This window comes from Empidonax traillii, unplaced genomic scaffold, assembly GCF_003031625.1.
Source record: "Empidonax traillii isolate 1590-97213 ecotype Southwest subspecies unplaced genomic scaffold, ASM303162v1 scaffold175:size1888319, whole genome shotgun sequence".
Classification (NCBI taxonomy): Eukaryota; Metazoa; Chordata; class Aves; order Passeriformes; family Tyrannidae; genus Empidonax; species Empidonax traillii.
In genome coordinates, this window is record NW_020955368.1 from 24867 (window position 1) to 46762 (window position 21896).

The following is a 21896-nucleotide window of genomic DNA, read 5'->3' on the forward strand; positions in this document are numbered from 1 at the left end:
CTGTCCCAGTTCTCAGGATTTGGGCTCGTTTGCTTGTAATCGTAGTAAAAATACTTTTGCTGCCAAAACTATTTAAAAGCAGATCCCCATGTGGGGTTTTTGTTTAAAGGTGGAATTTATGTTCTCCATTTTCTTCACATTTGTAACATTTGTTCTGTGAGCACAGAACTGACTGATGACTGTTTAATGCTGTTAATTAGTAGTGTTAACCCTGGGGTCTTTAAAAAATATCAGTGTGTGTCATTTTTGTGTTCAGCCCAAACGAATTTTAAGTCATTATTAAAATATTTAGATTTTCCGGATAATTAAAACTCCCTGAAACATTGTTTGCAGGTGACACGTCAAAGACGTTCTGAGTTGCTACTGGAAACCAAATGACAGGTGTATCTAGAAAACAGCACATTTTCTGGTAGGGTCAGTTTAGAGCATCAGGGATGGGAAAGTGGGGAGGGAAAAGAGCACCAGAGAGCCTGGGAGAGGCACCGGATCCGTTCGGCTTTACTCTGCCAGGCCTTTGGTGAATTTATCACCTGCAGTCCTTGCTCCTCCTTTGCAGCTCTGCCCTGGTCCATCCTGTCACCCGGGTGCTTCTCTGTCGGCAGCTGCTTTGTTTGGGGTTGTTCTGTGGGGGTTCGAGTAGTGGCCTGAAACATGATTTTTACTTTGCTGAAGCGACCCTGGGGTTTTGAGTTCTGGCAGATGATTGGCTCGGTCTGTGCAGGGGCCTCCTCAGCAGTTACCACTTGGGAAACGTTTCCGATGGATTTAGCTCAGCCCGTGAGCGCTGGGAAGTGACACAGCGGTGACAGCCTCCCCAGCAGGCGGTGCTGCAAATAGTTCAGCTGTAATTGGGGGGTACCTTCCTGGTGCCTTCCTGCCGGGGGAAGTGAGGGCATCCCCAGGGGAGAGAAACACAGGGATCGGGTGGAGAAGGGTCTGTGTGGCTCTTGAGAAACAAAGAAACAATGGTTTATAACAAAAACATACGAAGTTCCTTTTCAAACGTGCAACTCCCACCCATCACTTCACATGGGTGGGAATCACTTCACACTGGAGCCACTCACTTGAAACAAAAGGTGGAGAAGTCAGGCAACTCCCCGAACGTGTGACCAAAGCGATGGGCCTTCACAAAGCTTTTGAAAAAGAACCGTGTTCCTGGAGCAGCTCCAGAGCCTGCCTGGGGCCTTCTGACGAAGTGTATATTTTATTGACTGTGCCCGGGCTCCACCAGCTGCAGGGACAAAGCCACTCCCTTGTATTTTGCCACGGGGGAAGGATTCATCTTATTGATGCTTTGCCACCTGCTCATCAGGGAATGGGCCCTGGCTTTTGCAGGGAGAGCTTCCCATGCTGCAGTGGCTGTGGAGGAGAGAGCAGCATCTCACCTGGCCTTGCCTCCAGCTGGACCTGCCACCTGAAGCTCGCTACAAACCCAGCAGAGCTGCTGAAATCCCTTTGCATTTGCTTGAGCAGCACCAGCAGGGACAGGGTTTGCAGCCCACTTTTATCTTTTCCACGTAAAAATGCTGAACAATAAAGTTGTACGCGACTCCCGGTGAGAGGCACAGCACTTACCAGCCCATAAGGGCTGTTTGTGAGGAACTATGTCTGCAATCCCTCCACTCCTCCCCTTTCAGGAGCAAAAATGAGCCCATTCCTGAAGAACACAACGTCGTGATTTTTCTTCCCAAAGAGGCCTGAACCTGGGTTATTGTTTTTTTTTTGTTTGGTTGGGGTTTTTTCCTTTTCCTTTTTAAATCACATCAGCACGCTGAGAACCCTGTAAATGTGTTTTAAAGGCTCCAAGGGGCACAGTGGTTTAAATGCTTTTTCCAGATCAATATTAGCGTGCCTTTCTGAAAACTGATAGTACAGAATTACAGCGCGTACACTCGGGGGGGGGGGGGGTGTCAGTATTTTTAAAATTAAGCTGTGCTATTTCTGTGCTCATCTCTATGAGCTGCCAATTTTCATGCAAATTATGGATTCTTAAAATAACTAAACATACAAAAGCAATGTTGAGTTTCCTTCAGAGGAGAGCCTTCATGTCAACGCAGCAGCTTGATTTTAATATGCTTTTTGTAGCAGGCTAAANGGTGGCTGTCCCAGTTCTCAGGATTTGGGCTCGTTTGCTTGTAATCGTAGTAAAAATACTTTTGCTGCCAAAACTATTTAAAAGCAGATCCCCATGTGGGGTTTTTGTTTAAAGGTGGAATTTATGTTCTCCATTTTCTTCACATTTGTAACATTTGTTCTGTGAGCACAGAACTGACTGATGACTGTTTAATGCTGTTAATTAGTAGTGTTAACCCTGGGGTCTTTAAAAAATGTCAGTGTGTGTCATCTTTGTGTTCAGCCCAAACGAATTTTAAGTCATTATTAAAATATTTAGATTTTCCGGATAATTAAAACTCCCTGAAACATTGTTTGCAGGTGACACGTCAAAGACGTTCTGAGTTGCTACTGGAAACCAAATGACAGGTGTATCTAGAAAACAGCACATTTTCTGGTAGGGTCAGTTTAGAGCATCAGGGATGGGAAAGTGGGGAGGGAAAAGAGCACCAGAGAGCCTGGGAGAGGCACCGGATCCGTTCGGCTTTACTCTGCCAGGCCTTTGGTGAATTTATCACCTGCAGTCCTTGCTCCTCCTTTGCAGCTCTGCCCTGGTCCATCCTGTCACCCGGGTGCTTCTCTGTCGGCAGCTGCTTTGTTTGGAGTTGTTCTGTGGGGGTTCGAGTAGTGGCCTGAAACATCATTTTTACTTTGCTGAAGCGACCCTGGGGTTTTGAGTTCTGGCAGATGATTGGCTCGGTCTGTGCAGGGGCCTCCTCAGCAGTTACTACTTGGGAAACGTTGCCGATGGATTTAGCTCAGCCCGTGAGCGCTGGGAAGTGACACAGCGGTGACAGCCTCCCCAGCAGGCGGTGCTGCAAATAGTTCAGCTGTAATTGGGGGGTACCTTCCTGGTGCCTTCCTGCCGGGGGAAGTGAGGGCATCCCCAGGGGAGAGAAACACAGGGATCGGGTGGAGAAGGGTCTGTGTGGCTCTTGAGAAACAAAGAAACAATGGTTTATAACAAAAACATACGAAGTTCCTTTTCAAACGTGCATCTCCCACCCATCACTTCACATGGGTGGGAATCACTTCACACTGGAGCCACTCACTTGAAACAAAAGGTGGAGAAGTTAGGCAACTCCTCGAATGTGTGACCAAAGCGATGGGCCTTCACAAAGCTTTTGAAAAAGAACCGTGTTCCTGGAGCAGCTCCAGAGCCTGCCTGGGGCCTTCTGACGAAGTGTATATTTTATTGACTGTGCCCGGGCTCCACCAGCTGCAGGGACAAAGCCACTCCCTTGTATTTTGCCACGGGGGAAGGATTCATCTTATTGATGCTTTGCCACCTGCTCATCAGGGAATGGGCCCTGGCTTTTGCAGGGAGAGCTTCCCAAGCTGCAGTGGCTGTGGAGGAGAGAGCAGCACCTCACCTGGCCTTGCCTCCAGCTGGATCTGCCACCTGAAGCTCGCTACAAACCCAGCAGAGCTGCTGAAATCCCTTTGCATTTGCTCGAGCAGCACCAGCAGAGACAGGGTTTGCAGCCCACTTTTATCTTTTCCACGTAAAAATGCTGAACAATAAAGTTGTATGCGACTCCCGGTGAGAGGCACAGCACTTACCAGCCCATAAGGGCTGTTTGTGAGGAACTATGTCTGCAATCCCTCCACTCCTCCCCTTTCAGGAGCAAAAATGAGCCCGTTCCTGAAGAACACAACGTCGTGATTTTTCTTCCCAAAGAGGCTGTGGTGGCTCCATGACAAAACAGCCTGAACCTGGGTTGTTGTTTTTTTTTGTTTGGTTGGGTTTTTTTCCTTTTCCTTTTTAAATCACATCAGCACGCTGAGAACCCTGTAAATGTGTTTTAAAGGCTCCAAGGGGCACAGTGGTTTAAATGCTTTTTCCAGATCAATATTAGCGTGCCTTTCTGAAAACTGATAGTACAGAATTACAGCGCGTACACTCGGGGGGGGGGAGGGTGTCAGTATTTTTAAAATTAAGCTGTGCTATTTCTGTGCTCATCTCTATGAGCTGCCAATTTTCATGCAAATTATGGATTCTTAAAATAACTAAACATACAAAAGCAATGTTGAGTTTCCTTCAGAGGAGAGCCTTCATGTCAACGCAGCAGCTTGATTTTAATATGCTTTTTGTAGCAGGCTAAATTGTATCTTTGCAGCTCCTTGTACAGCCTGGGATGGTTCTTTCTGGATCCACTTAAACGGGGATCCAGACTGTGGCCAAAACGCTTCCCATGAGAGCACAGACCCAACTTAGAGCCGTGTCAGAAGTCGGGGTGGTGCTCGCAGGTTGCATTTGGCTTTGGCACAAGTTCCCAGCGCCAAGGCAAAGCTGCGGAGTCCGAGTTCCGACCTGTGCAGATGGAGCTCGCCGTGGAATTTGGTTTCGCGCCAGCCGAGGGCCGGGAGCAGAGCTGGGAGCAAGGCTAGCCTGCGGGAATGAGGAGTGGAGGGATCATCCCTACGCCCAGCAGCCCGAATCCAAATAAACTGTGTCCACTAAGCTGTCCTAAAACTGCCCGAACAGATCGTCCCAGTTCTGGCTCTGTAAATATTTTTCTTCTCATGAGCCGCGTGGGTCGGGGTCGGATCCTGCCCCCTCCCTCCCCGATGTCCGAGGTGTTTCCATATTATTTTCCTCGCAGGAGGGCGCAGCCGCAGAGTCCAAAGTTGCCGCCGGGGGCAGGGACGCGGCCGCCCCCCGAGCGCGGGGCGATGCGGGGTCGGGCCGCGGTGCTGAATCACGGGGTTGGGGGGGGAAGGGGAAGGGGAAAAGGAAAGAAGAGGAAGAAGGGGAAGGGGGAAAAAGGGGAAGGGGAAGAAGTGGAAGGGGGCGGTGTCGGCCGCTCACGTCATTGTTATGTCTCCGCGGCTCCGCCGGGGCGGGGACAGCGACAGCGGCGGGCGGGAGGCGGGGGGGCCGCGGCCCCGCTCCCCTGACAGCCCCCGCTCCCCTCCCTCCCTGCCCGGCCCGGCCTCCGGCTCGGCGCTCCCGGGAAGATGTGGGTGAAGCTGTGCTGTTTGCTGCTCTACTTCCTGGCGCTCTTCGTGCTCGCCCGGGTGTTCGAGGCCGTGGCGTGGTACGAGAGCGGCTTCCTCGCCACGCAGCTGGTGGACCCGGTGGCGCTGAGCTTCAGGAAGCTGCGGACCATCCTGGAGTGCCGCGGGCTGGGGCACTCGGGGCTGCCCGAGAAGAAGGATGTGCGGGAGCTGGTGGAGAAGTCAGGTACGCGGGGCTCCGCCGTGACCCGGCGGGACGGACGGAGGTCGGTCCCGGGCCACCCCCGCGGGGCTCGGGGCGCCCTTGGGATGGAGACCCGGGCGCTGCTTCCCTTGGCAGGGCGGCCGCGGGGAGCGGGCTGGACCCCCCAGCACGGGCATCGGTGGAGGGAGGCCGGGGAGCTCGGGGGGGGTGGACGGTCAGACCCCGGCGGCGTTGTGAGCCCTGGCGGGCTGAGTGGAGGGAAAGGCCTGCGCTGGACGGGGCACCAACACTGGCCCTTCCCTTGCCTTCCCTTCCCTTCCCTCCCCTTCGGGTTCCGCTGCGGGCGGTCGGGTCACCGAGGGTGGCACAGATGGGAGCGAATGTCGCCTGCTGTGAGAAACAGAGGAGGAAAGAACCGAAATAGCTGCAGCGGGTCACTGTTTACCGCTGGGGCCAGCTGCTTTCCCTGTATTCCTGCCCGATTCCTGGGGTCATTACAGGTACGGCTGTCAAGATGGGCCCCGAGGAAAGCGGTGCTTTCATAGATGAGGAGCAGAAGGGATGGGTACCCAGGGATGAGGTGTTTTTGTGCTAGGGAAGCAGAACTAGATCTTACATACAAAAAATAGCCTGGGGAAAAAAAAAAAAAAGAAGAGGAAAAAAAAAAGGCAGGGAGGCGTTTGGGGAAGTAGGGAAAACCAGGTGAAGGAGGTGGACTTCTGGGAGGGGTGATGAACAGCGGAGGGTGAAGAGCAGTGGAGATGCAAGGAATGGCAGAAGTGTCCTGAAAGTAAGGGTGCTGCCTGGAGCAGGGGGGAGCTGGCCCCGAGGACTGGGAGATGGGGCTGATGTAATAGCTGTAGTGCCAGCCAAGCAGGAAAATGTGAGTAGCTGCTTTTAAATCCATGATCGAAGGGCTGCTGATCCAGGAGAGAGAGAAAACCCAGCAATCAGGATGGGCAGTGAGGGTCTCTTAATGTCTGGACAGAAAGGGAGAAGGATTTGCGTGGATGCAGTGAGTACCATTTAACTTTAAAAATGCTAGTTTAAATAATTGATATTAATCCTGGGCATTTAAATCCAATTTGCTGGTATTCTTCATTGTTTATTTATGTTTCTGTGTTGTTTGTTGGCTTTGCTGCTGCAACAGTAAAAAGCAAAAGTAAAAAAAAAAAAGGGGTAGGTGCTTTCACTTTTGTTTCCAATCCCTTCCGCTCCTTGGCTGTCAGGTACTTTCATGATGTCATGATGTTTGGGTTGCATATGCTGCAGGGAAGTGTTTAACTCCAAACAAACTGTATTAACCAACTTCTTCAAATGTCATGGAAACACTTATCATACCAACAGGCTTTGCAGCATTTTTCCGTGGTTGGTGGTTTGGTTTTTTTGGTAGTTTTTTTTTTTTCTTTCCTCTTTTGGAAGCCCCTCAAGGGTTTCAGCTGTTACACTTATTTTTATGTTTCGAAAGAAACAGCATTTTTGGACAAGACTTCATTTCTTAAAGCTTAATAGATTAGTTACTAGAATGCTGGTTGTCATTAACAGCGTTTGTAATGATTGTCAAATGAGACATGAGAAGGAAATGAGATTACAAAGGAAACATTATCAGATGATTTTACTGTGAGCTCTTTAGGTCGCTGCAATTGGAGATCATGGGAACTTTTCCCAACTGTGCAAACAGAAGCCAAGAGCTAAATTATTCTGCATGAGATTCTTACTTGCAGTGGGACAATCAACACTGGGTTTTGGTAAAAAATTATTGATTAGAATTTTGGAAGTCTGATCCATCAGTGTATCTTGCTGCGAAACTGCTATCCAGTGAAACGAAAGCAGAGGTACATCAACCTGAATTGTCTCAGCCACTGAACGCTGTTATTCACAGAGAATGAGGCTCAGAAGATGTTATTTTATTCCTCTGTGTGCTCAGTTGCACGTGTGCTACCTCCGTGTAATCAGAAGCAGAGCATCTGACAGATGAAGTCAGATCGTTCGCAGTCGTGTCACTGGAGATGGAATTATAATAACTTTAAAGTTTAGCTACCTTTGCACTGAAAAGGCTCTCTGAGCAACCATGCAAATACAGTTAGTTAAACTGTTACTAGAATTTAGCAAGTGATCTTTCTCCAGTGCCATTTTAACTGAATTTCCCCAATTGTCTCTTTTTTCAGGAGACCTCATGGAAGGAGAGCTTTATTCAGCTCTCAAGGAGGAAGAGGCCTCTGAATCGGTTTCCAGCACAAACTTTAGTGGTGAAATGCACTTCTATGAGCTTGTAGAAGACACAAAAGATGGGATCTGGCTGGTACAGGTATAGAAATTTGATCGTTTCTTTTTATATGTTTATCACACCCCAAATGCGTTTCGAAGGAGGAGTTTATGAGGGTAGCTGTAAAAATGTGTAACAGAGAGATCTGGTGATAAATTACATCTGGGAAATAAGGGATAGAGGATAAAATCAGTGGGAAAAAAAAAAAACCAAGAGAGGCTGGAAGTGCCAGAGTTCCTATACGATCAGGAAGAAAAATAAAACCTGTTATTCTGTGGATTACTTTTTGAAAAGCAGGCACTTTATAACCAGAAAACAAGCAAAGCAGCACACACTTAAGTACACAAGAGTAGCAAGTCCTTGGCCCTGGAATTGTGAGAGCCTGTGTGATGTGAAGTAGGTGCATTAGCACAGATGCTCCCAGCTGGCACAGGAGAGGTGCTTCTGGTGTTGCTCTTCCTTTTGGCTGCATTACATGCTCAGACCCAACCAGGTGAAGTTTCTGTTTATCTAAGGGGCTTAGAGCACTTGTGAAATCTCTGCTGGCTTTTCACGAGGGCAAGAGCTCGGTGTGCTACTTCCCGGGCTTAGCAGGCTCTCTTCTACAACACAACCTTCTGCCAGACCTGGTGGGGCCCACCAATTTTGGAGAGCGCTCCCCCAGGGCTGCATGAGGATTAGAGATCGTTTAGTAAAAGGAAGAAAGACTTTTTCAAATAGGATTCTGAAACAATTCATCATCACTCCTGAGAACATAAGTAAACCAGACCAAAATGTAGAATTATTTTCTGCATCAACTTCTCTGTTAGTAAGAGGTGGTTTTTTTTAAGGCATAAGTTCCCTTCTAACAGCCTCATCAGGCAATCAGAATTCCCTACCAGGCAATTAATTGTTCAGTTGATAGCTCCCACCTGGTTTTTCTGGTCTTGCTTCATGTTTTCTATATAACAGGAAGTCATTAAATCTTGATAATCCGTTTATTAGACCTGCACTGTCACCACATCAGATCTCACCCCAGAACAGACAGTGAGAGGACAGATTACCTTCAGCCTAGAAATGGCAGTTGTGTTTTGGAAAAGATGTATTTGCAGTTAATTGAATCCAAGCTTGAGATTTAAATCATGCAGGAGGGCATTCTTGAAGCAGAGGGGGAGTGCTGACAGGAAGTTTACATGTCTCCAAGCTAGCTGCTAAGTACAAGCATGAATATGCTATGAAAAGCCTTCCCTTCTCCCCATGCAGCTCAAAAGGGTAAAATGGGGTAGTTCTCTGTTGTCTGCTGCTTGCAGAATTTTACTTGTAATGTATTTTCCACTGGCTTCCTAATAGCAGGTCAGATGGGCTGGGCTTTGATATCTCTAGTGTGATGAATGTTGTCATCATTCTGGGAATATTTGCACAGCTATTCAGTTGGTCACAATAGCTGTGGAAAAAAAAATTAGGTGGAATTTACTGGATAATTTACTGAACACTATTTGTCTGTTTCTCTACAATAAAACCACAAGACGTGTCAAATTCCTATTTTTCATTCTTGCTTTTCGAGTTTTCGTCGCTTCTGAGTTTTCACTTGCTCCGTTCCCCTCCGTAACTCCTGCCTGGGTAACTCCTGTGCTGGGTTCTTCGTGTCCTTCCACAGGTTTTTTTTTCCTTGCTTTTTTCCTTAGGCCTTATCCCTGCAGAGCCAGTTTTTACCATCACTTCCCTGTCCTAACCCTTGCCCATCCTCCTTCACCGTTAGGCATCCTGTGGAAACTTCACAGCTAATTAACCAGCTCGATGATTTAGGCAGGGAACAGTGGAGAGTGGGGATGTCTCGTGGATGGGTTTGGTGACCACAGGCAAGGTCAGAGATTCCCTTGCTTTGTTGCTGCTGGCTGGGAAGCAGAAAGGATCTCCAGATCCTTTTTAGGATCTGTGGCCCGTGGGGGGCTGCTGGAAAGGAGCAGAGGGAGAGGAGCAGTTCTGGCTCAGCTGGCACAGTGGCTGTCAGTGGAGTTGGTTTTGAGCACTTCATGACTCTGGATGGGAGGATTGGGACTCTGAAGAGGGATTTTTATTTTGTAAATGAAATTCCTGGTGTGGCACAGGCTGGCAGTGTGTGATAGCCGTCACTGTCTGCAGAGAATCGAGGGAAAAAGAGGAAACAATTATTGCTTCTCGATGTGTTTGCCACAAATTGAGATGTGAATTTATCATTTAGAGTCAGCAAGATGAATTCCTTGAAGAAAGTCGAAGTCAGTACACAAGGAATCAGTGTTTGTGTCTTTGTTCCTTTATTTCCTGAAAACCCACATGCAAAGCATCCCTGTTTTCAGTGGTAATTTGTTTACCAGTGTAGCTGTTCACAGCTCCTGTGTGGCGCTTCCGTAAAGCGTGTTCTTTCTCCTATTAGCTCATGATCTCATCACCTTTCCCTTCATGCCGTTCTCCTTGCTTGCCAGCTGCTGTTGTGCACTGCTCTGGCAGGCAGGGAGGGTGAGTGGTAGTTTGTGGAGCTGCTGCTCTTGCTGGTAGAGGAGTAACACGGAGTGTTCTTGCTTTTCCAGACTCGGGTATGGCTCGTGCTCTCTCGTTAGTCTCTGTCCACCCAACCTGTCACACCCAACAGTATGGTAGTCATTGTGACTTTTTAAAAACCTACAGTAAGTGATCTACAAATAAAAATCCTCTTTGAAATGAAGTTCAAATCTAAGTTAATGTATACATTTTTATTTTATAAGTCCCTACTGTAACACAGGGGTAGAGAGAAGTAAAAAGGGAACTTTCTTCCTGGCGTTGAGTTACGGGGACAAACATTTTGATTGTGTCTGGTAGAAGTGCAAAGACCATTATTATGGATATAAAATGCTGCAGGCTGTTCTGCATCTCAGCTCCTCATTCAAGTGGTGTAGTCACAGTGCCTACAGCGCTTTGGTGGTGGTGGTCTGTTCGTTCCTTCTTTTGCTTGCGTGTAGGATGAGCAATTTTTATATTTGCCTTTTGGATTTTGCCAGGTGATCAGCTGTTCTCGCTGAGAGGAAGTGAAGTAGAAACACTCCATTCGTTTAAAAATACATCATTCAATATTTGTGTCTTTTCCAATAGCCCTTCAGGATCATTTACCGCAGGATATCTGATTTTAACTTTTAGTTTCCTTCTGGAGAGGCTTCACACCCAGCCAAGGGTACAGAACACCATCAGCTGGAATGTAATAGTTCTCATGTTGCCTGTGTATCGGTGTTAATTCGTTACTGAAGCTCATTTATTCTCAGCCTCTGACTTAACTGACAGCTTAACTGAGCTGTTCAGATCAGGTGCACGGATCACCCCACCTCCCTTGAGAAACTCCACGCAATTTCGAGGTGGTTGATTTTTGTGTGCTGTGATGGATGTCATCCTTTGTCTTTGCCTATTTTGATCTGATTTCTCAAAATCTCTTTCTCAGAAAAGCAAAAGATCTCCAGGTATCTTCAGTCCCTATGGGTGGATTCTGAACCAGTTGTGAGTTCTTAGGAAAAAGCGACTATGCAGAAATTCAGTTCCATCAGCACAGTGACAGATAATAAACAGAGAATGAGATGTCCCAGAGTTAATAAAAGTGCAGACAGTCATGTAGAAACTCATTGACATTCTCTGGAATGAGTGAGGTTTTTTCCAAGCTTTTAGTAAATAACTCACCAGTCCATTTATAATTAATTGTATTCTGGATGAGAATTTTCCAAGAATTTTTACTTCTCTTTTATCTTCGGGAGCGCAGTTTGCAACATGGCTGTTGATTGGAAAGGGCTCTGTGAAAAGCACGTAAGAATTAATTAAGTAAGTAATAGACTAGAGTTTTTGAATGTGGAGCCCTAAAAATCTTCCAGTGTGTGCATGGACTCTGTGCAGTAATACTGGGCTTTCTCTGCTCCTTTACCCTCCGCGGGCACGGGGAGTTCGTGGGTGTCTCAAACTGGGAAGTGCTGAGCCAGACTGACAGTTCTCACGTACATACAACCTTACCTGTTCATTAAATCAGTTAGAAATCAGTTTTTGCCTTTGGCAAAGCCATAGTGTTTTTTTTTTTCCCAATTCAAATGTCTGTATTGCTTCATGCAGAGAGTGACGTGCTGAGGTTGGGTGAGGACTCACTGCTTCTGGGAGAACCCCCTGGACGTGTGTGTGTGTGTGTGTGTGTGCAGCAGGGAATGGTGTCTCTTACTTCACAGGTTTTGATCTTCCTGAAAGTTTAAAGCCTGTCACAGTGCCCTAGTGCCCAGGGTTGAGGAGCACTTGGAGTTGTTGCCTTTGTGGCTGAGCTGTAAAACCACGTTTTGGCTGTTCCTGTGCATTGAAATTTGTGTATGAGCAGGTGTTCCTGACACCTGGTACCTCAGCTAGAATGGGTTAAAATAATGAGAGCTGGAATACCATGAAGAGCTTGTTCTACATTTGCCCATCTCTGACTCATTCTCACGCTTTGTGATATTTTAACATATTTAGTTGTGAGGGAGGTTCAGAACTTACTGAGACCAAATCTTGTTGCCGTGACCTGTTTTGAGTTCTCTGCGTACCTGCCTGAAAGAGATTGAACAAAATCTGATTTAAATGCACAGAAAGCAGCAGAGTGAGGTCACTATCATGTCATGCTCAAGTACTTCAGGGGTACCTGAAGAGGAGTCTGTCTTTGCATTTTGCATTGTTATAGCAAACTCTTAGCAGAAGCTGTGTTTCCTTGAGCCAATTCCAGTCCTATTTTTACTTTTATTTTAACAATGCATGTTTCATAAAATAATCTTTAAAAATGCTTGCTGAGAACTGCAAATTAAGGAGCAGCTGGATTGATGGTGGTTCTGAAGTAGCTACTGCAATACTGATGCACCTACACAATACACTTTGGTTTTAGATTAGGCAAAAGAGGCAAAGTGCCTTGCTGACTTTGTCCTATTTTTTCCAAGTGTTTGTGTCTTTCTGTCCCTGGGGTATTTGCTCTTCAAGTCTGTTCCCTTCTTTAATGCCATAACTATGACTGCTTTAACATATAGATCAAAACAATTCTATTAATTACTTAATTATTCTCTTTGGGGATAATTCTGTGTAATTCAATGTCAGGAGAACTCTTCCAATGCAAAAGCTCCCTATTCTGTTGAAATCATAAGGATTTCAGGAATTGCAGTATTGTGTGTCCCTAGCCAAATCCACCTTCTTTGGGATTTATGGAAGCTAAACAAGAAATCTCAATCAGAACATGTAGAAACAAAGAAGATTTCCAAAGCCCCACCTTTCCATTTTTACTCTGCGTGCCTTAGTGGAATAACTTAGCCTGCAGAATTTCATAGTCATTGGCTGAGAATCTCCTGACCTCTTGGGATATGGTGTGGTCCTCCCAAATTCACAGATGGAGTATGGAGGAACTGGTGTTTGAGACTTCAGAGGAAGTTTGTGGGTGGATGCTCAGTGAGAGCCTGTCCTTCTCTCCAGCATCTTCTCCTGCTGAAGAAGTGAGTAATTCAAATACCGAGATGGGAGTTCAGACCCTGCAGTCAGTCTGGCCTTTTTTAGGTGTAGTTTCAGGAGCAGATCTGTGACGTGACGTGAAGTTGTTAAAATGGCAGGGTTGCTGTGATCCTGTTGGATTCTCTGAGCCCATTACGATGATTAATGGATTAATTGAGTTACCCTGATTGTCTCACCTGTCACTCTGACATGTGATACGTTACAGATTGTGAACATAGCTAATAATAAGAAGAGCTGGAAGGGTTTGTGTTTGTGCTCCTCCAGATGTGGCGTTTGTTTCCCGGCTGTGCTAGCCTGCTCCCCTGAGCTCGGGCTTTATTTCTGTAGCAATAAATAGAGTGCATGATTGGAAGGGACCTCGATGAGCTAGTTCAGCCTTCTGCTAGACTGTGGAATATGTGCTGTCTGTCTTACATTGTAAGTTGCCCAAATACTCCTATCGACCGTTCTCTCCCTGGGAATGCGTGTCTGACTTCTGGCTTGGGTGTTATTCGTGGCTATTTTGTTCCTATTGGGCATAAACTGGCACTGCCCTTTCGTTTCACTGACTCCTGATGTCAGCCCCGCTCCTCCCAGTACGTGAGCTCAGTCAACCAGTATGTTTTGTTGGGTATAAAATATCCTGGGCTTCGCTTATTTTGCAGCCAGTTAATACCGATGGCTTGCGTTTTCTCGTGGAGCAACTTATGGCCCCAGGCTTTTCCTCCCATTGCTGTTTCTGACTGATGAACTCCCCGAGTGTCCTGTTCATTACTGAACTCAATTTCACGTGTGACAACTCTGCGTTACAAGATTTGTGCAGCTCTCCCTGGCCTGGCGTTATAATCCTCTTTCCTGCACAGATGTGCCTTCCCGGTTTTATGTCATGTACAAATGGCTTTGGGAGACTTCAGGTTCCCTCAGGAAGGGCATTAGTAGGAATATCTGCTGAACTGAGCTCTAAGGTAAATCTGTTTAGAAGCCTGTTAGCACCTTGCTGGCATTTTGATGTCTTCTCACCATAGCCAATTTCTTGCTCACTTTAAAGCTTTTTTTTTTTTTAACTCACTATAAAAGCTTATCTCTAGTTCTCATGTAAATTTTCCGTGTGGCATAATTCATGATACTCTACCAAATTACAAACAGGGTACTGCATTTTCTTACTCTTGAAACTCAGTTCTTTTTCTCCAGAAAAGGAGGGATGTTTAGCTCTCAGTCAGGGATGATACATCTTCAGCAACTGCATGCTGGAATGGGGTGGAAAATGCAATCATCTCTGCAACTTTAAAATTTGTTCTGTAGTTTTCATCCTACTGAGATCAAACTGCTGGGAATTTTTTTTTTTTTCCATTTGTTCTTAGATATAGCTACTAACTTGTTATTCTGCTGTCAAAATGTGAATTAGCCTGACAGGGGGTTATAAGAAATCTTCACAGGTTCTCCCGTGATTTTGTGTGCTTGTGTTACAGTCCTGGGATGGTAAAAAAACCCTGGAGGTTTCCTGCTTGCTCTGGTGTAAGTGTGTTATTTAATGAGTTTCGTTTCCATCTTCAGGTGATTGTCTCTTCCCATGAATTTGCTAACTGCTCCGTGGCCAGCCCTCTCCTCTTCATGGAAAGCTGAGTCACAGCAATAATTTAACTTCAAAAAGAAAATTATCTTACATTTCTGTCCTGTCTTCATTGTGTGGTGATCCTGCTGCTTTTCCCCCAGTTCTGTTCCTATTCATATGACTGAAGAACCTTTTGGTACAGCTTGTAATAGTCTTTGTACAGTCTAACTTGAATTGCTCATTTCTCCTTACTCTTTTTTTTTTCTTGCATGTCTTGCTTTGATAGCTCTTCCTTTTGACCTTTTCTCTAAGTCCTTGTAGATTGTCAAACTACTTCTGACATCTCTTTGGAAGTGATTGCTAGGAAGAAGTACAGGACTTGACAACCCTTTTTTTTTTTCTTTTTTTTTTTTTCCCTTATTTGAAACATAAAATCCTCATAGCTTTAACACCACGGGCTTGAAGAACTTCCAGGCCTCTTCCACATTCAAATTCCTGGACTCCTCAGTCACAGGTTTTTAAGCTACATTTCTTATCAAAACTCACACTTCTTAAATAAAATCTGCTACAAGCGTTTGCAGGTTATTTTTAAGTTAAACTGAATTAAATTGTGATTGCTTAACCTGCAGTATTTTCTTGGACTCCCTCATCCACAGAGGTGATGACTGCTTTCCAAAATTCCAAACCCTTGCCTCCACGTGGTGAACTCCCAGTGCTGTAAGTGGGTGTTGCCTGCGAGGAGCAGCTGCAGTGGATATGTTTATTTGGATTTTTTTTTCCATAATGATATAAAAAAGCATGAGCCCAAGGAATTTTACAAAGCTTCACTGTGCAAAACCACAGTAGGGTTCCTCTGGGTAGTTACAAAATACAGACTTCTTGTTCTGTCGTTGTCCTTCAGCATTAAATAACTTTCTCCCAAAGGAAAGACTTTTTTGTAGGAAAGGAATTAAACTGGTGCTAAAATATCCACCAGCACAAACAGCCAGATGACAGTAAAACATAGTGGTGACTTTATTTGCAGTAAATCTCCTTCTCTTGACACCGTAAGTGAATGTTTTGGTGTCAGACAGAAGAAACAGTGAGCAGGATCTGTCTTCCTGTACGTGACATTAACACGCTCTCAGTAGTGGCTCTGAGGATATCCTGGCTTTAAGGTGTCTTTAGGAATTTGTTCTCTTTTAATTGAAGTGTATGAAAGGAAGAAGTTTAAAATATCCAAAGTAATTGCTTCAGTTACATTGGGTGATGTAAAGAAGCCTCAGTAATACAACAGATTTCCCAGCTGGCTGTCTTGGTGCTTGAAGGTTACATTTAGCTAATCAAAAAGGCTTTTCTATGTGATGTGTGAGTTTTGAGAATAACTCAAAGGATTCTTACCTAGATGTTCACCTCTGGTTTTATTTAAACATCCTGGGCTCAGTGGAATGGGAGTGTAATCCGTGGCTTCAGTTTGTTCCCCTCTGTAGAGCGTTCTGCTTGGTGAATTATTTTATGTTTCTGAGAGGATGTTACTTACCACAAAGCAGATAATATTTCTGAGTCTCAAAGGCCAGGCACGCTTTCCAGGTCTGTACATAGAGAACTGTTAATCATGGTGACACACCAACTTCCTGGGGCAAGCTGACATTTAAGGTTATTAAGTCAGAAGATGACTGGGATGAGTTTAATGGCGGGTAAACAAATATCTAACAAATGGAACTCTCAAAATTTAATTTCAAAAATATATTTTAAGTGGCTGCCATTAAGCCTGCAGAGGCATGTGAGGCACTTCTAAAATAGACAACTCGACGGCTGATGGAACAGTGCGTGATCAGTCATGTCATTCAAAATTACCTGCCAACGGCAGGCACAGGCAGGGTTTTCTTTTCCTTGTGGGATGTTTTTTTTCCCTTCCCTGTGCAGTTGTAGGTCGGAGGATGAGCGCTGCTTCTTTGTCATCTGTGTCAGCAGAAGCTCACGGCGAGGTAACCTGAAGTACGATTTTAATACGCTGGGTTAGGACAAATTAAACCTTGGGATATATCACGGTGAATTATCGTCATGAAATGGCCAGGTGGGGCACTGGAGTTGGTGGAACAGTCACAGAAAGTTACAGAGTGAGTCACTGGCAAAGCTGGAAGGAGTCAAGGTTTTTAGGCATTGTCTGGGAGTTTAATCACTGGTTTCCACCCCTCAGGAGTGGCTGTTGGCAGTTAAATATGGTACCAGGTACATGCATTATCCAACTCATTTTACTTGCTCTGGAGACAACATTTCTTTGGTATGTTGCAACTTTTGATGGAGAATTATAATAAAATGATAGTCTTTTTTGTTGCAAAGAAGAGGAACCTGCTGCACCCTCTTCCTTTCTCCCCTACTACTACGAACTGGTTAATGATAGTTCTGTCATTTTCACAAGGTTTTTAGTAACCACCACTCCTTGTAGGTACTTAATGTGATGATGCACTTCTGTCTTTTTGTGGAAACTGCATTTCTATCTTAGAGCTTTACTGACCAAAGACATTTAGGGTGATTCCCAGCTGTACACATCTATTCTATATCCTAGGAGAAGGGGAAAGCAGTATCAAGCGTGACTAGCTCTCTGTTTTCATTGAATTTGCTCTTCATTTCAGGAAGCAAACCGACTGTGACACTAAACTAATATTTCCTTTTGGCAACAGGTCATAGCAAACGACAGAAGCCCACTGGTGGGTAAAGTCCACTGGGAGAAAATGGTGAAGAAAGTATCGAGATTCGGGATACGTACCGGCACTTTTAACTGTTCCAGTGACCCCAGGTATGCCCTTAAAGGATTATCTGAATCCCAAGAATATCTTAAGGCTCAGCTGTGTTCCCTCGTTGTTACAGCAAGGGCTCGCTGTGTTGTAAAAGCAGCTGTGACAGAGGGTGGCTTTATTATCTCCACGAAAGTCTGCTCAGAATTCTCCATTACAATATTTATCAGCCTCACAAACACAGCTCTGCAGCTTCCTAACGCATCGTGTGGGAAATGCGTGATTAGACCACGGAGAGCATAACCCAGCAATGGAAAAGAATGAACAGGAGGGTTTGGCCTCACAGTCCAGGCGTTCAGGGACAGGAGCTGTGCTTGCTCGGGACAAACCAAACATATCAGTTGTAGAGTTGTTGTATCACCATCTGCAGAGGGGAGACACAGGTTAGCATGACCCTTGCAAGCAGTGCCTGCTTCCCCTGAATCACTGACAAATCCTGTTCCCTGACAAATGTATGTTTATATATAAACTGGCACACACCCTTGCACAACATACAGTGTGCTGTGCAGGAGTCACTGTGTTTGCATATCATTTCGAACAAGGAAGAAGAGCAGAGCCAAAGAAGCTATTAATAATTCTCTGCTGCTGGAAAAAGAGGCTTTTTTTAAACACTTTGCTGGAGGCTTTTGCTTTACATGACAGGAGACTTTGTCTAGAATTCCAGTGGCATGTATGGATATGCACATCTTACACAGTTTAAGTCCTAAATGTTTACAGAAATCTCAGAGTTAATCATAAGAGGAAATTCTTAGGCTTTGTAGTGCTTATGCAAAATAATCTTGTCTAATCAAAACGCTGGTGTTTGAACATCTTAAAAATTTGGCAGAGTTTCTCTTTGCACAGCTCTTAAATAAGTAGTCTTAATGTTCTGATCAAATACTATGTTTTAAACGTATTTAAAGTTCATTTTCTTTTAATACAAGAAATGTTTCGCTGAGTAAACCCTCCTGAATACTTTTAATCAGGTTGGAGCTGAAATTCAGAGGAACACTGCAGTAGTCTGGATACCTTTATTAGCAGGGTAATATCTTACAGCTCTTTCTAAAAATGTTACATTCAGATTCCTGAAATGGGCAGTTGTAATTGTCTAAACACAGTTTGACAGACCAAAACCAGGGAGGGTGTAGGTAAGATGGATGGTGAGCGAGGCTGGTGGTTGCTATTTCCATGTGCAGGGTTCTCACAGACAGTCTGTGTGCCTGCTGGCTCTGTCAGGCTTTGATTGCTGAGAACTGCCAGGCATTTCCTAAAAGGAGGACTCCATAAATTGGGTGTAGTGATACTGGTAGGAGAGAAGGGATCTTCTGAGTCATCGAGTTCATCTCATAGTTAGGGAGGTCTGGACCATGACTGAGGGTTCAGCCGTGAACCCTCTTGTTTTAGGTGTGGATTTGGGGTTCATCCATCTGCCTTCCAGACAGTGTGGATATTCTTTTAGCCCAAATAATCCAGCAGAATGTGTCTGCTTCCTGCTGTGCTGGTTTTGTGGCGAGCTCTCCCACCTCACCCTTCAGCCTGTCTGCATCCTGCCAAAACAGCCCCAGCAGGAAGGGGACACGTGTCAGCTTCATTAAAGCAAGTGCAAACAGACCAGGTGCTCAGCACGTCTCATTTTTGGGCTCAGAACACAAATTCGGGCACTCAGCTCCAGGGCTGTGAAACTCGGTGGTCTAACCTGCTGCTTTCTTCGTAGATACTGCAAGAGGAGGGGTTGGCTGAAATCCACCCTCATCATGTCGGTTCCACAAACCAGTACCTCCAAGGGAAAAGTCATGCTCAAGGAGTACAGCGGGCGCAGGATCGAGGTGGAGCACATTTTCAAGTGGATCACAGCCCACGCCGCTTCTCGGATCAAAACCATCTACAACTCCGAGCACTTGAAAGAAGAATGGAACAAAAGTGACCAGTACCGGGTGAAAATATACCTGTTTGCCAACCTGGACCAGCCCCCGGCGTTCTTCTCTGCACTGAGCGTGAAGTTTACTGGGAGAGTAGAGTTTATTTTTGTGAACGTGGAAAACTGGGACAACAAAAGCTACATGGCGGAGATCGGTGTCTACAAGACGCCATCGTACATCCTTAGGACTCCTGAGGGGATTTACAGGTATGGAAATAACACTGGTGAATTTATATCACTGCGTGCCATGGATTCCTTTCTGCGCTCGCTACAACCAGAAGTGAACGATTTATTTGTTTTAAGCTTAGTTTTGGTTAATCTGATGGCCTGGATGGACCTGTTTATTACCCAAGGAGCCACTATAAAGCGTTTTGTGGTTCTTATAAGCACTTTAGGGACGTATAATTCGCTATTAATTATTTCCTGGCTGCCAGTGTTAGGTTTTTTGCAACTGCCCTACCTAGACAGCTTTTATGAGTACAGCTTAAAACTCTTCAGGTACTCTAACACAACTACTTTGGCTTCTTGGGTAAGAGCCGACTGGATGTTCTACTCCTCACACCCAGCCCTCTTCCTCAGCACGTACCTTGGTCACGGTTTACTAATCGATTACTTCGAGAAGAAGAGAAGGCGCAATAACAACACCGATGAAGTAAACGCTAATAATCTGGAGTGGCTGTCGAGCCTGTGGGACTGGTACACCAGCTACTTGTTTCATCCTATTGCTTCTTTTCAACACTTCCCCTTCGACTCGGATTGGGATGAAGACCCGGATTTGTTCTTGGAGCGGTTGGCTTTCCCCGATCTCTGGCTTCACCCTCTGATACCGACCGATTACATAAAAAACTTACCCATGTGGAGGTTTAAATGCGTCGGCGCCCATTCCGACGAGGAGATGCTGGAAACCTTTCCGGACAGCGAGAGTGACTCTGACAGTGAGAACAAAGAGGTCTTCAGCAGCGACAGAGAGGCCTCGGAGGACGATGAGGTGGGCACGTCTCACAGGTGCAGCGAAGCGGAGTGTGGGTGCGGCGCCGAACCCTGCCCGTGTGCCAACAAATATTGCCATCCCGAGCCGTGCGGGCGCAAGGCAAGGTCCTACGGCTCGTGCAGCTCCGCGGGCGACCTGGAGCCAGACTGGTCGGCCTGGCCCCCCGAGATGTTGCACTGTACGGAGTGCGTGGTGTGCCTGGAGAATTTCGCGAGCGGCTGCCTGCTCATGGGCCTGCCGTGCGGCCACGTGTTCCACCAGAATTGCATCGTGATGTGGCTGGCGGGGGGGCGGCACTGCTGCCCCGTCTGCAGGTGGGCCTCCTACAAGAAAAAGCAGCCATACACACACCCTCAGCCTTTGTCGAGTGACCCCCCATCTTAGCTGTGTGTCCTTCGTAAGCTTTCGGGGTATTACTGCTTGCCTTTTAAATGTTAGTCACTTAAGAGAATTACGTGGTTTGAAGTTTTTAGTTTAAATGTTAGTGCAGTGAACTAAAATATACATGATGCTAACGTTAACGACAGAATCATTTGGTTGCCTTGTATGTTGAACTGAATGCAAACTTGCCGTACAATAACTTGTTCTTTTCAACATCTGGAAACTTGATGCTGGTTTTTTTGTAAGCACAAAAAAAATCAAGCCTACGACAGAAGTGTATTCCAGCAAACGTTTACAAGTTAGGATGTGGGTGAAATCGAAATTCTAATCGGAGACAATTGCTTAATTTAAGTGTTTCTTATTTTAGAGTCTGTTCAGCACATCTTTGTTGAATAATGTATGTTGTAAGACAGTACCATTTAAAAAAAAGAAATCAGTGAAATAAATTATTTTAAAAGGAGATTTGTAATGTTAATTGTTTTGATAAATATTTTGTGTGTATGGTTACGGATGTCTTGCTGGCCTGATTTATCTGTGAAGACAATAAAAATATAACACAACTTTTGTGACTAATAGATCATCTCCTAGTGATGCAGGAATTCGTTGCTCCAGGGTTAGCCACGGGCCAAGAAGAAGGCAATGGTGTTTCACTGGGAACTGCTTCCTTCATAAGTCTGCTGCATTGAGGTGCTTCTCCGCTTGACCAGTGGTTTTCCAGTTGATTACAGACTGCTTTCTCTTCCACCAGCTGTCTCTGCAGCAGCCTCATTTGCAGATATGGAGGAAGCCTTTAAGGCAGCTTCTCTACGGCCTCAAAGTAAACTGTTGTGGAGGAGCAGAATATTGGCATCCAGTGAGAAAAGTGGCTTGTAAAGGTAAAAATTTCCAGGTTCCTACTGTGCTGGCATTTTGAAGCGATTTCTGATTTCTTTAATAATTCTTCGATGCCATAAAAAAATCGACTCTTATTATTTTCTTTATACTTCAGCATGAAACTGCAGGTTTGGTTGTACCTTTCAGAAATCATCTGGCTGAAAATAACAGAGGAAATGTCAGTTGGAAAGAAAAAGGTGGGGGGGGAAGAGCAGATGATGATGTAATCAGAGAAAAAGGCCAAACTAGAAAGGTGTTTTCAGTTGTTTCATTGTTTATTTCTTTCCTAGACCTTGCCCATATGGTATGAAAGGAGGAGAATGAAATAAAGATGATAATAGGAAATACAAGCACAGGTCACTCTTGCTGTTACAACCCATTTCTCTGTGCCTTTAGAGAGCTGGGAGGCTGCTCACAGTGCTGCTGG

The 21896-nt window shown here is 45.5% G+C and overlaps 1 protein-coding gene across 2 annotated transcripts; it reads left to right on the plus strand.

Moving 5' to 3' along the window:
* Positions 1–4975: 4975 nt before the first annotated feature.
* On the plus strand, positions 4976–21169 carry RNF103 (ring finger protein 103). Of its 2 annotated transcripts, XM_027885983.1 has the most exons (4): positions 4976–5299; positions 7447–7586; positions 17214–17329; positions 19021–21169. In XM_027885983.1, exons 1-4 carry the CDS (start codon positions 5074–5076, stop codon positions 20597–20599), a joined length of 2061 nt encoding a protein of 686 aa, XP_027741784.1. In that variant the 5' UTR covers positions 4976–5073; the 3' UTR covers positions 20600–21169. The 2 variants fall into 2 exon arrangements, with proteins under 2 accessions (XP_027741784.1, XP_027741785.1); XM_027885984.1 differs by lacking the exons at positions 17214–17329; positions 19021–21169 and adding an exon at positions 10969–11854 and having other exon boundaries at positions 5016–5299.
* The last annotated feature ends 727 nt before the right edge of the window (positions 21170–21896 follow it).